The 14,346-nt window shown below is 34.9% G+C and overlaps 2 protein-coding genes across 2 annotated transcripts; one reads left to right on the top strand and one right to left on the bottom strand.

Moving 5' to 3' along the window:
* Positions 1–1,275: 1,275 nt before the first annotated feature.
* LOC120331136 (uncharacterized) lies at positions 1,276–3,974 on the bottom strand. Its single transcript, XM_039398178.2, has 5 exons — positions 3,844–3,974; positions 3,672–3,745; positions 3,369–3,560; positions 2,634–2,830; positions 1,276–1,901 (listed from the first exon to the last, which is right to left on the bottom strand). The coding sequence occupies exons 2-5, from the start codon at positions 3,673–3,675 to the stop codon at positions 1,662–1,664; spliced, it is 633 nt and encodes a 210-aa protein (XP_039254112.2). The 5' UTR covers positions 3,676–3,745; positions 3,844–3,974; the 3' UTR covers positions 1,276–1,661.
* A 4,387-nt stretch (positions 3,975–8,361) lies between these two features.
* On the top strand, positions 8,362–14,076 carry LOC120331922 (organic cation transporter protein-like). The gene is made up of 12 exons (XM_039399101.2): positions 8,362–8,694; positions 9,157–9,300; positions 10,773–10,876; positions 11,070–11,224; positions 11,323–11,512; positions 11,601–11,718; positions 12,006–12,150; positions 12,266–12,442; positions 12,822–12,930; positions 13,053–13,152; positions 13,380–13,498; positions 13,566–14,076. The coding sequence occupies exons 1-12, from the start codon at positions 8,413–8,415 to the stop codon at positions 13,636–13,638; spliced, it is 1,716 nt and encodes a 571-aa protein (XP_039255035.2). The 5' UTR covers positions 8,362–8,412; the 3' UTR covers positions 13,639–14,076.
* The last annotated feature ends 270 nt before the right edge of the window (positions 14,077–14,346 follow it).

The following is a 14,346-nucleotide window of genomic DNA, read 5'->3' as shown; positions in this document are numbered from 1 at the left end:
GCATTTCCTTCAAATAAAACATACCAACAATTTCAAATGTACATTTGATACACTTTATACTTACTTATTCCGCATTCAATATGATGTAGTAGTAAACATGATAGGTAAATAACAACATCATATTACTACCCATTTTATTGTGTTTCTTTTTTTCCCAACTGCTTCAGATACTTTTTCTCTGTTTGTTTCCCATATTCTACCTAAAATCCATTTATAAGTATTTATAATCGGAGTGCTATATTTACAGAAAATGGCAAAATTATGTCATACCAGGTTTTTTGAATTTGCAAATTTCTGTTTGTAATTATTTTCAGGTCAGTCAACGGGGCCGCTATTTTGAAATATAATAAACTACAATCTTTCAAATTGTATGTCTAACTGATACTAGCTAGATCTCAACTGCAATAGCCTCGCACATTGGGCAAATCGACGTAGCGCCAATATTAATAATACCAAATTATATTATAAATGTGGAACACGACTAAAATTGGGGATAATGGGTATACTCAATTGTAAAAACGCATATACAAAAATGTTGGATCACTACGTAAAGTGTACTCTTCTATGTCAATGTGGGTAAACCAATATATCTCGCGTCGTCGCAAAATTGCTAGTTTATTATTCCAAAGTGAAACAGTTATATAAGAAATTTTAATAATATTTCAAATTTATTCTTGGCTATACTACTTTTTTAAATAGTCCTCGATGGCCATGCTATAGTTTGATTTTTATGTCTTGTTATAGATATCGGGAATAAAACAAGTTTGCTGTCTGAATTACTGGCAGTTCAAGTCGTCAATCGGCCATTTTAATTGACGTGAATACCACTTCTCTTATATGTCATCTTACCGGACTATTCATTTACTCTTAAGAGACCAAATGCATCCAAAAGAAGCGTATGGACGAAGATATTTTGTATACTCTGCAAATGTCCAATAATTGAACTACCCAAAGCGGTCTTGCTGTCTTTGCATTTTCAAAGTTCTATCTTGTATAAATCATCAAGCGACTACCTCTTGAATAAGATATATGTCTCAGACTGTGAGATCATTCTCCTTAATACCTTGGATGTTCTGGTTATGCGGCAGAAATATAAATTAACAACGATCGTCTGCAGATTACAGAAACATAAACTAGTTCATTCTTTCTCCACCATACAGGCCGGTTTCGGTATCTTTTTTTTTCGTCGCAGAACTGATATGTTCACTTTCACCTAAAAACCCGCAATGGTTTTCTCAATACGACACTAGATGAAATAGAAATTTTATTCGAATACAAAGTATGTCACACTTTCATAAGAAAACTGTCAGTATCGATTTTTTTTTAATTTTGTATGTTTGTAATTATTATGGCGTTCAAGATGCAAACTTAATGATTTTGTCAACACATCGTTGAGATATACAACATGCATCGTTTTCCAAAATAAAATGAGGTTATTGGCTGGCAATTTGGGCAAATCTAACCGATTTTTATTGTCTGTTCTTTTGCAGTTGACTTATGTCAATTATATTGGAGTGATGACATTGTTCTACAATTGAAACTCCAGTTTATACATCTACAAATTTATGAGAAATTGACAGATAAGAAGTATCACGGGATTGGCGAATATAAGAAAAAAATCATATACGTAATAATCGTTTTAATCACTGAATAAAATCATTTTAACATGGTCCATCGAGGTAATCAACATCGGTTGGCCTTTTGTTGTCATTTAGATGAGTCTGGCATACAACTCCGTATGCTATTGATGTGACAAACCAATTTGCCATCCCGTTCTCGTCTGTTGTCTTGTCTACATGTACCATCAGCATAACTCCGGTATAAATTTTGAACGGAGAACCTAGGTAAGGTTGCCCTTTTGACCATTTGGTGTATGCACCCTCAGGTGATATCACATTCGTCTAAAAATAAGTCAATTGAATTTGAGAGATAGCATGGTTTAATTAAAGCAATATTAATAAGTTAGTTCAAAGGTTGGAATTGCTGGGAGAATTCGATTGGGGGGGGGATAACAGCAATATTTTATTAAACTCATTTTAGTGTATCTATGGATCGTTTTGTTATTATGAGGTTGTTTGTTGTTTTCGCTGATATTTTTCTTCTTTTTATGAAAAAACTGCTTTCCTCATCTACTACTAGACCAATTGCTTCGAAATTTTAGTGGTTTAAGAACGTATTTTTCGCTTGAGATCTACTGCTTAATTTATTTCTAAACTTCATGTGTGCTTTATGATTCTATGTGATTCGATTTTCCGTCCGAAATTTGTGTGATGACCTCTTCAAAATTAAAAAATTATTTGTAGCGGTTCAGCGACCTCTCTCTTTCTACGCGAAACGCGTAAGTTTTTTCCATCGTACCGTACAGTAGACTACGTAAGGTTTCTGTAAAAGGTAAGGTAGGCTAATGCTTCGCTTTGGCATTCGTATCTATATATTTAAGCATCATTCTCTTGTTTAAAAAAATATAACTACAAAATATTTCGTTGCTTATGGATAGCCTCTACCAGCCTCTAGCAACAGTTTTTGGCTTTTGCTAATTTTTTGGAATTGTTCAATTAACGCATGGAAAAACATATACAAACCCTTTTGAACTCAAATGTTTTGATTTAGTGTTTTCTAAGACAGTTAATTACCTCAGGATCAATCTGTAAACTTGTCCATATTCTTCTACGGTATCCTCTTTCCGGCCTCACATAGTCCATAAATGCGTTAAGAGCATTTTCATCCTTCGGAGAACCAATAACTCCATTATTTTTCAAACAGGCGTCAACCGCATCATCATAATTCATGTTGATTGATTTATCGATTTCAATCCAGTAACAAGCCGGATCTGCAGAATAAGTTAAGATCGATCAAGTTTATTCTGTTCAAGCTCAAAATTTTTGGAAATGAGTAAAAACAGAGAGGTTTGAATATAACTTGTTCAGTCAATGAAACCTATCCGAGATATTTAAACAATAGGTGCAATCGTAATTCATTTTGAACCCGAATTGTTATAGTACATAGCGCGTTTACTGCCAATCAAAAAACGTTCGTTTATTCAATGATAGAATATTTGTAGAAGCGCACAGAAGTCCTATAAATCATTTGTCACTATAGGATAGTTGTATATTATGCATTCCCTCCATCACAAATCTACCCGACGTGAACATTTTTTTTTAATTAATAGATTAATTGGATGTCTCTGATACTAATTACATGACTGCTTGAATGACTTGTTTCGATTGATTATAAATATATCATTCGCATGCACATGCAATTCAAGTGCATTTTGCACCCGTCTGTTAAGTAAGAGTTTGAAACCGGGACCTTGTTACCCTTTTTATTTAAAATTATGCCCTTTTCGTTTTCAGATATTTATAGCCAACCTGGATCAGTTAACATCTGGATAGTCTCAGTAGTTGTTGAAGCGGCAGTAGTATTCGTCGGAGTTGTAGTCGGAGTTGTAGTGGTGATAGTAAAAGAAAAAGTGTTCATATTTGTTACAATCGCAACTACAATGCCGCTGATTATAAGAACAACTGCTATCAACGAAATGATAACATTTCTTTTGGTATTTCCTTCAAATAAAACATACCAACAATTTAAAACTTTAACACTTTATACTTATTCCGCATTTAATATGATGTAATCGTAAACATGATAGGTAAATACCAACATCACAATATTACCCATTATATTGTATGTCTTTGTTTCTGAACAAGTCTATTTGCCAAATTGTGTTTCTTTGTCTCTTGTGTTCGACCTAAAATGAATTTACATTTATAAAACATAAAAAAACGTAAAATTATGATTTATAAACGGATTTCTATATTTAAGCAGAAAATGAAATTTTTATTATACCTGATTTTTTGAATTTACAAAAATTCCGATTGTAAATGTTTTCAGCCCAGTCACCGGATCCGATATATGGAAATATAAAAAACTACAATCTTTCAAATTTGTATGTCTAACTGATACTAGCTAGATCTCAATCGCAATGGCCTCACACATTGTGCGTCTCGACGTAGAGCCAATAATAATACCAAGTTATATTATAAAAGTGAAACATAACTAAGATTGAGGATAATATGTATACTCAATAGATCTCTCGTATCTTCCAAATTACTAGTTTATTATTCCAAAGTGAAAGAGATTTATTAGAGAATTTTGAATATATTTCAAAATTATTCTTGACTATACTACTTTTTCAAATAGTCCTCGATGATTTATGATCATGCTAATTAGTTTCACTTTTATGTCTTGTTATAGATATCGGGAATGAAACAAGTTCACTGTCTGAATTACTGGCAGTTCAAGCCGTCAATCGGCCATTTTATTTGACGTGCGTTTCCTTGAAAACTGGCGTGCCGATCCGGACAAAAATTGACATGAGGGTCGGGGTTTAGATCTAACTAATCCAAACTAACTAAGAATATTTTTCAGAACGATCGAGCCAGAGAAGACGAGTCAAAACGATTTTCGGCAATGCGTTGCCTAATTACCGATAAGAACAATTTATTGAATATTTCATGACCGGAAATTTGGTATTTCCCCCTCCCCGTTACGCTCCAGTGACTTTGGAATGTTGTGCGGCTCGGAATGAGGATATTAAAAAATATAGTACATGAAAATAGTTGGAAAAGTTATTTGAAATTTTTTGAGGATTTTTTTTTCTCCTACCCCCCCGGTCACGACCCAGTGATTTTGACTTATTACAGGCCTCTGAGAGGTCCTGTTAGGAATTGAAGAACATAAGAATGGTTGGAAACGTTAGGTCAATGTTTTTTTAAATATTTTTTCACACCCACCCCCAGTCACGGTATAGGGATTTTAAATTATTGCAATCTTCTGGCGAATCCTATTAGGAATCTAAAGACATGGGCACGGCTGGAATAATTATTTAAATGCATTTTTTCCCTCCTACCCCCAGTCACGCTTCAGTGATTTCAGGTAATATCTCGGAATGGTAATAGGTAGAGATGCCATATTTAAGTTATACGAAGCAATTGAGATCAAGTTTGTCACAAAAAATGTGTTATCCGAATTACTCAGGGGTCTAAATGGGTCGGGGGCAGCAAACCGGACGAATTACCGCCATTCGACCGGCGCAACAACCCGCGTGCATCTATCGACCCCTTCTAACGAGCGTCCGCTTCTACTTCCCTTAAAATATTTCCCTACCCCCCTGCGCGGGTACCGCCGCAAGCGCGATTTTCCCTAGATCTTGCAAGGGCCCCGTTATGACGAAAACCGTGAATATACGTCATGTGAAATAGTGTTTTCATTTATCGCATTACTCAGTTGTAAACGACGTTTCCAGAAATTAATTCTGAGCGAAAGCGTGAAATACGCAACGCAAATGTGATGTACTGGTATTTGCCCTCCGCTATAATCTGAGTCAGGGTCGTCTAACCCGTGACCCGTGGGCCATATGTGGCCCGCGCAAACATTTTGAGTGGCCCGCGCTGTATTTTTCGGAATTGAATAAAAAAATTGAGTATTGATGTCCGGAAATAAAAGAGTCGTTTGCAAATATAAGCCTGTCAATACAGACGATTCTCTTCGTGTTGAAGAGCTTGGGAATTATATAGCAGAAGCTTCAATTGCAAAAGCGGGAAACTTTTCATCATATTCCTCGGTGTTTGACGAAAATACTGGCATTAAGTCTACTGCTCTTCATGCGTGGAGTTAATGATGATTTTGAAATTCCTGAAGAGTTCACAGCCATTGCCCCAATTAGTGGCACGACTATGGACATTGATTTGTTGGGAGCTGTGATGGAAATGATCAAGCGTCTTGGCTTGTTTTTTGCGAAACTTTTGGGAATAACCACTGATGGTGCCCCATCAATGGTTGGGAAACAACCGTTTTATTGTTCTAATAATTGTGAAAATTTGGCGTGAGAGTATTGTTTGTTTTATCATTACCTGTAGTCAGTGTATCAAAATTAAAACATAACTACAATGTTAAGTGGCCCGCGCCCTTATTGGTAAAATCAGTATGAGCGGCAGATCTAATTCTTGTTGTGCAGTTAGCAATCAATAAAATCAAGCGTGACGACATACTAACAAAATATCATGCTGCAAAGATCGCTATTCCTCCGGCACGCCCTGGCCTTAAACATGCTGAAACTAGTCAGCTCTTTCAAGGCACAAATTTGTCAAATCTACAAGGCGATGATAAAATATACGTTTAACAAAACTTCATTCCACTAATACCGAAGTTAGTTAGAATAGTTTTATTGCTTAAATATCTGTGACACCCAGCGTATAATAACGGAGCTTGTGTTTTGGATTTGATCACAGCGCTGTTTTCGCGATAGTATGATTGTCAGTTATTATTTAGGATGGGTAGGTTATAATTTCAACTGGCACCTAGTCCACTTTGATTGCGAAGTATTGATAAATGGTCATGCATGGTTCAGGCGATCCGATACAGTTCGAAATGGTCGAGATTATGAAAGGCGCAAAGTGGCGATGAAACACTTCTTAGAGACGTAATTATCATTATACTCCGAGCAACAGAATACTGGCATGATGTGAGAACTGGAAGATTAATATGGGATCGATAAACTTCGTTTCCGAAAAGCTGGCATATCGGAAATTAGCTATTTAGTGGTATAAATATCATACAGCAACAGCGTCTCCTATTTCCGCTTGACGTTATCAATTATTTCTAAAATATTAAGTAAAGTTACAATATTTTTATATCTGTGATCTTAAAACTTAATGTTTGCGGCGCGAGTTTGAACGCAATGCTTCGCAGTTTTGTCGTGTTCTCAATGGTCGACGATAAGCAGATGTTTGAAATTAGACGAGCAAAATATTCACCAAACGACCTCTAGCATAGGGAGGGCGAGGTAAACGCAACTCTGGATTCATTCAACAGCGTTTCGCTGCGAACGACACACAATATTTAGTTCTTTAAAGACCGGCGCACGCGTTATGGTAGTAGAGAGTTACAAGGTATTTTTGATAGTGTATTGGCAACATTACGCGTGTACAACATTTATACACCTAATAAAAGGTAATATTAAATTGATATATTAGTTGTATATGTGTATGGGGTTAGCGAAAAGTAGGGTTGCAGTGAACACAGACTCATAAAAGAGTAACTGTAACCTTACTTTTTTCCTTCCCTGTATATTGCTATTTGGATGTTCGCAAAATTATGTTAAGTTTGTATTGTTTTATTCTATAGTACAGTATATCATGAATGAACAACTTTGAATGAGGGTACCAGTGGTGTGATCGATTGATAATTTTTCCGTTAGTCTTTAAGATGCAATGGCGGCTTCCTCTGGCTCCGATAAGTTGTGTGATTTCAACACGCACGCAAGAGAGCAGAAGAGAAACGGCGGCTATGAAATATCCTTTTTGAGATGAGCTTAAGTTTATTGCATTAAAAATTCGCAGACACCAACTTTATCATCTTCAAACTAATTTGAGATTTTGTGTCAAATAGGCGAAAATTTAGCATGCAATATGATAATAAATTTGCGAATATTATATACCCTACTCCAGGTGTGAACTTTTGTATATATCCTATATTTTGATCCATGATTGTTTTTGAATCACGTGTAGGATTTTCTGACTTCACAGTGCGAGGTCACTGCACAATTTTCTCATTTTCATCTCCAAGCCCGTAACATTCTGTATTACTTTATTTGAAAATTCGCTTATGAAAAATATCAAGGAGAAAATGATATGATGATATATCCAGCATTTTTGCTTCTATATGATTTTGGAGGTCAAACCACAGTCTTGTTGAATTGTTGGCCTCGTTGCAATATAGTCGATAAGTCTAAAATCATGTTTTAAATGTTCCGACTTTATCCTCGGCAAGAAATGATGCTTATTCTCTACTCGAATTTCCGCCGTTGATCAATATGATTGAATATAAACCGTTATTTTGGCGTTTCCAGTATGTCGTCGTTCTATCCGACATCGCAGTTGCAATGTCTCAAACACTTGATGCCAAACTTAGAAATATGCCTGAAGCTAGATGATTAGTTTATTATGGTTGAGCATCATTGATTGATTTTATCGTTATGTTTGCATATTTTGATTTTTAAGAGGTCCCTAAATCCAGCTTGTGTATATGGAATCAGTGTCCCGCGGTAATGCAGCTAGAAAACGTTCGTTATGACTAATTTATAATTTAATCAAAATTGTTATTTTTATTTAAAGATTTATTTCTTCGGGTTTTCGCTGTAAGAATTTGAAAAGGACATTTCCCGATAATATTTTGCAACGCTTGTGGCCTTGAGTGCAGCTTTGGCAGCTGGATATATTTGTCCCATTTTTGATCGCTTAATTTTTTTTAATATTGCGGATTTTTAAGTACGTATTACCTTGTGTACGCATACCTTATTTTAATATTCAATAGGTACATAGACTAGCACGTTATTACAGCACACTATAGGTAAAAATGGAAAACCCAGAACAGGATTCAAGAAAAAGATTTCAAAGATTAGACTTCGACATAATAATCAAGCATATCGGTTCAGCCGGAAAATACCAAATTCTACTAATCTGTTTGGCATATTATATTGCCATTCCGTCAGGCATGAATCAAGTAGCTTCAGTTTTTGTTGCTGCAATTCCAAAGCATCGTTGTAAAATTCTAGAGTTTGATAATCTTCCTGGAGCCTACAAAAATTTGACGGAAGAACACCTATGGGAATTATATATTCCAGTGCTGGATACGAACGTAAGTTAATATTCAATTTATGCGTGGAAATAAAAACCAAGCAGTATGATTTTTATTTATAGTCTAGATTTTGCAACTTACCGTCTGTAGGGCGAATTCGGTGTCCTAAACAAACTTTTTACGCAAAAGTAAAAAGTCAGTGTATGCGCAAAATTCTAATTTCCCTATGATTCGAATTTTACTACCTATCCTAACCCATGACATATCATCAAGTCTGATTTGTTAATAAGCATTGTTTAATAAGCAAGATTTCTATATTGCAGTTGCTTATGATACATCCTGTGTTGCAGACCGTGATTTGATCAGCGTAGTAGATATTCCAACTTGAGGTTTTCAGTTTGGAATGTCGGCATCATTATTGGTTTGCATCACTACGTAAGCAATGAAAATGAATTGACAAAATGTTTAAAAATTGACAAAACTTTAACATAAGGACATGTGAATCCAAACATTTATTTCTAGAAATATGATGAATGTCGAAGATACATCCCTGTGAAAAACTGCACCGAAGAAGACTTGTCTAATTGTTTCACCAACGATACAAAAGCTTGTGATGCAGGATATGTTTATGATCGCACAGAATTTGAGAGCACCATTGCGACTGAGGTATATGGAACTTTTAGAAGCGGAAAATTTCATTAAGTGTGAAAAAGAAGTTCAATAGTGACTTTGTTTACAGTAAATATAATAAAACCACAAAGGAGTATCATTAAAATCGTTTAACATGTTTTACCGCATGCACAACCAACAGCGCATTCTCAACACCGATTAGAAATGCTTATCTCAATTGTTTGTAAACATCTGAATTTGAATCTTAGCGTGCTATCCACATCTTGAAAGTGACCTTTTTTCAAAAAAAGACTGACGAATAAAATTAGTAAACTATGAAAAATATAGAATTATAATGTCCAAAAATAATTCAGTTTAAATTAATAATTTGTTATAATCGATATGACGAATGGAATGTTTTTCATTATATTTTTTCTAGTATAGTACAATCGTAGTTCATATACGTTAACAAAAGTCGAATCTGCTTTTTGTTTCAGAAATTGTATACAATAAAGTAGGGGTGGCAAACACGCCGATCGCGATCGACCGGTCAATCACCACTTCTCGAGCAGTCGATCGCGTCTGAAGTTGAGTGAGTTTTATCGAAATACCCCCAAAAATTGCCTCGAACCAGTTGGGTGTTCTACAACAGGAAGAATACAGTACTTTACATGCGCAATATACACATATAGTATTTCAGTCTGGGCAAGCCCGATAAAGCATATTATTAGCAAAAGTTTATCCGTTACAAAGGTTTGAAAATGAAGTGCGAATATCGCGTGTCTAGACTACACTGACAAACGACCCTACAATAACTTCCGCAGTATGCGAAAGTTATTGTCTCACTCCAAGAGTAGTGTGATGCCTTTTATTTGCAATGGTAGCAGTGGCATCAAAATGCCCAATTTGTTCTAATTCTAAGCGAGCGAGGAATCGCGTTTGGAGGAAATTGTAAATTAGATACTGAAGTTTGAGCAGTCATGTAACATTCGTAGTTTGAGAATAATTATTTTTCGCTGTTTAGATAATTGGGCGCCGATTCGACTTTCACTTCATTGAACAGTACACGAATTATTTGAATGAAAAATCAGCCTTATCTGAATTGTATGATTTAAATAAAATCTTACTTAAATAAATAATGAAACATTTACTCCGGGTACAAATCAAATCAACAATATTATTGGAACATAAAAAATACAATTTAATAAAAAATAAAATTTTAATAATAATGTGCCAACAAAGCCTTCTTATTGGCAGCGGTGGAGTTTTTTGTATCCGTGTGTGCAGTTATTCTCTTGCATGTTGGTATATGAAAAATGTTATGCTAAGCAACTGCTTCAATCTTTTCATAATTTAAGCATACCATATACGATCCCGGATACTGTTTGAAACTCATTATTGAATAAAATATGAACTTCGACTAATGTCAACTCTAGTCTGCGAAATGTTAATAAAATACATTGAAAAATTATCAGACGAACCATTCAGTGATAATTTAGCAACTGATGTATTATATTTTTTGCTTTTAGTGGAATATCGTGTGTGACAGACTAATATGGGGGACTGTTTCTCTCATGATATATTTTGCTGGAGTGGGCATAAGTTCGGTTGTCGGAGGAAATCTATCAGACAGGTGAAATAAATATCATTCAAGTAATTTTTAACTTCGCGGACACATATTAGATATAGATGCGTAAATAGCTCATTTACAATTGTTAAAATATCGGAGTGAATTACCATGGTCGGGGTATGTATGTTTGGATAGCGGTATGTATCAACCTGCTATCAATATCATACATAAACGTTTTTACAAATTTTTTAATCAGATTTGGACGGACACGCGTAATGCTTATTGCACAACTTGCTATGGTGGGACTAGGAATCGGATGCTCTTTTTCCACGAGTCTCATCATGTTCTCAGCTCTCAGGTTTGCAATCGCATGTTGCGTGATTGCTTCGTGGGAAGCATCATTTGTGTACAGTAAGTTCCATTTCAATTATATATGATAGTATTGAATAAACAATCAATAAAAAAATGATGATTGCATTACTTTTGACCCTCGTGTTGGTTTGTTTCAGTGATCGAAGTAATTGGAAATAAGTGGAGAACACCTGTAGGAATAAGTATTCAAGGAGTGTTTGCTGTTGGATACATACTATTATCCGTAATGTCATATTACTTGAGGGAATGGCGCAGTTTACAACTTGGCGTTGCCGTGGCGTCATGTGTGTTTCCAATACTTTGGATTTTTCTTCCCGAATCTCCAAGGTATGGATAAAAGCTTCAAATTTAAAAAAAAGATTATTGTCAATCATGGTAATAAAGGAAATCAAAATAACATATTTTATAATTCTAGATGGCTCTTATCAAAGGGAGAAGTTGAGAAAGGCATGAAAATTTCCGATACAATTGCAAGGAGGAACGGGAGAAAATTGCCTGATGACATCTGGAATCAAGCACTGATAAAAGATGGAGTACGTTTATTTGACTTTTGTTGGCGTGGGGCAAAAATATGTTGAAGACGGCATAATGAAATTTGGGCATCGTAATTTACACTTTATTCCATACAAAGGATATATGGACGGCCATATTTATATAACATTTGCATGTTAGGCGGAGAATATCTGTTTAGTTATTATTTTCCTGGTTTTTCTGAGTATTAGATTGATATTGGTTTTGTATTCTCCCGCCGATTCGACTTTCACTCTATTAAACAGTTCATGAATTATTTGAATGTAAAATCAAGCAATTGTTGTTTCAGAATGAGATGACTGAAGCTCATATTTATCCGCACGAGTTGTTTAAGCGAAGATTAATGAAATTAATAACGTTGAGGATGATGTTTATATGGTTCGTCTGTTCATTGGTTTATTATGGACTGTCTCTAAACGTTGGAAGTTTGGCAGGTTTGAAATTAATTTTTTTTGCCATACTCGAATTGGTTACTAGTTTTTATATTTAAATGATCACGAATCAAATATTAATTTTCATTATAATAACTCGGGAAATTAAAATATTCAGGTGATACCAGAATCAACAATGCACTCGGTGGTTTATGTGAAATTTTGTCGTGTCCTCTTGCTATATTCACGATTGATCGTTTTGGTAGAAGACCAGTATTATTCATCATATTAATCGCAGCTGGACTCGCATGTATATTTTCAACCGCTGCTAATTATTTTTCGTCGGCTGACTCAGGTATGAGAGATTTATAAAAATAAGAGTTGGTGAATAAATATGCTGTATTTCAAGAATCATTAACGGTATCCTGCCATCGCACTGATGTGACGCTGACAAAGGCATTGCCGACGCACTCATGTAATGCTGCAAACGGAACTGATGTAACGCTACCACTCCCACTGTGGGCGTATTTTATATGTACTAAATAGCGTATTTGTGGTTTTGTTTTACCAACAAATGGTAAACGCTGGCATGGTACCAGTGATTAAACAAATTAGCTAGTGTTATTGATTGGTTGGTACTATCAGCATCGTGGAGGAAATCATGATTTTTCGTGTTAATTTTTTAGTATTGTTATTTGTCAAATAAGAAGATCGTTTTTTTTTTACATATCCAGCTCTTGGAGTAGTTGGCACGATATTTGCCTTATTAGGAAAACTCGGAATCTCATCTGCTTTTGCAATCATATATAATTATACAGCAGAGCTCTTCCCGACCGTTTTGAGGTAAGTATGCAATCAATGCACTTGTGCAAACGTTCTCGTTGATCCAAGATTCATTTTACCTCATCGTGTACTTTCAAAACGAATTTCTATTTTGCTGATATATAATATTTTTCTATACCTAGAGCTACTGCCGTCGGTACAGGATCAATGTCAGCAAGATTAGGAGGAATATGTTCACCGTTAGTGATTTTGATACAATATTCACTACCGTGGCTTCCTGGAGTAAGATATATATATATATATATATTTTATTTAGGACAAATAACCCAAAATATTGCAAACCTCGTAATCGTTAACATTTTTGATCTTTAATCAACATTTAGGACGTTGACATTAATTAATATTTTTAATCAATTTATTATCTTCCATAAAGAGTTCAAAATACCATGCTAATAGGCTATACCGATATATCGGCTATACCTATAAATAGTTAAATAAATTGTTTCCAGGTCTTATTTGGTGCTTTGTCCCTGTTAGCTGCAGCAATGTGCTTATACTTACCCGAAACAAAAGACGCCCGATTAACCACCACATTAGAAGACGCAGAAATATTTTACGCCAAAGCCAGGTATGTGAATATCAGATTCTAGTACAATTTGCCATTGCCCATCATTCTAATTCAATCGTGTTTTCAGAAATCTCGCCAATCCTAAAAAATCGAATAACGATTGTCATGAAATGGAGAAACTGGATGAAAACTTGATGTAGCTGTGACTGATTGCTCAACAGATTTAAAGATAACACCATAATTAACCTCACGAAGAATTAAACCTAAATTCCTCATTGATGTAGCTGCTTGCCAACATAAAGTTGTTAAATGAATCGTCATCCGTTTCACTGGTATTTGGTAAAAAAAGTTATAGTAGATAGTTTAAACAACAAACTGAAAATAATTATTTGGTCCAGTCAATATTCGAATATACAGATCGTATTCACCATAAAATGTACATACAGTTATGGACAACTCCATGCAGTAACTCTTGACGTAATGGCATGTTAGTAGTAAATATTAATAACTATTCAACTCTTAATAACACAATGGATACATCAAATGTTCGTGTGAATATTTCTTGAAATGTATGTATCGTTAAATTATAAACAATTTTTTCTTGTGTTTCCCGAAGATATAAAAGATGAATAAAAATATCTAATTGTGAATATGTTTCGTTTTAACAAGAGCAAAACATAGAACCAGGCTATAGTATAAACAGATTCGAGCAAATGTTATTTTATTTATAATATTTAATAGTGATTTTCGGTTGCAGCTCGCTATCACACAAAAGTCCTTTTTGTAACCCGTTGCAGTTCAATTGAACTAACTATACGTGCGGCTGGTTTTCGTGCTGTTATTGCTATTAAATACGATAAATAAGGACGAAATTGGGGCTGATATGAACGTTTTATTGACAATGCAAC

The sequence above is a fragment of the Styela clava genome, chromosome 6, assembly GCF_964204865.1.
Source record: "Styela clava chromosome 6, kaStyClav1.hap1.2, whole genome shotgun sequence".
NCBI lineage: Eukaryota > Metazoa > Chordata > Ascidiacea > Stolidobranchia > Styelidae > Styela > Styela clava.
The sequence above is the reverse complement of the archived record's forward strand: the minus strand, read 5'-3'. Positions and strand labels throughout refer to the sequence as shown.

Coding starts and splice junctions, on each gene's coding strand:
- LOC120331136 (XM_039398178.2), bottom strand. Junction 2,831..3,368: donor CCAGATGTTAACTGATCCAG/GTTGGCTATAAA, acceptor CTTATTCTGCAG/ATCCGGCTTGTTACTGGATT. Junction 1,902..2,633: donor GTTTACAGATTGATCCTGAG/GTAATTAACTGT, acceptor ACTTATTTTTAG/ACGAATGTGATATCACCTGA.
- LOC120331922 (XM_039399101.2), top strand. CDS start 8,413: ATGGAAAACCCAGAACAGGATTCAAGAAAAAGATTTCAAAGATTAGAC. Junction 11,719..12,005: donor AAGCACTGATAAAAGATGGA/GTACGTTTATTT, acceptor TTGTTGTTTCAG/AATGAGATGACTGAAGCTCA. Junction 13,499..13,565: donor ATATTTTACGCCAAAGCCAG/GTATGTGAATAT, acceptor TCGTGTTTTCAG/AAATCTCGCCAATCCTAAAA.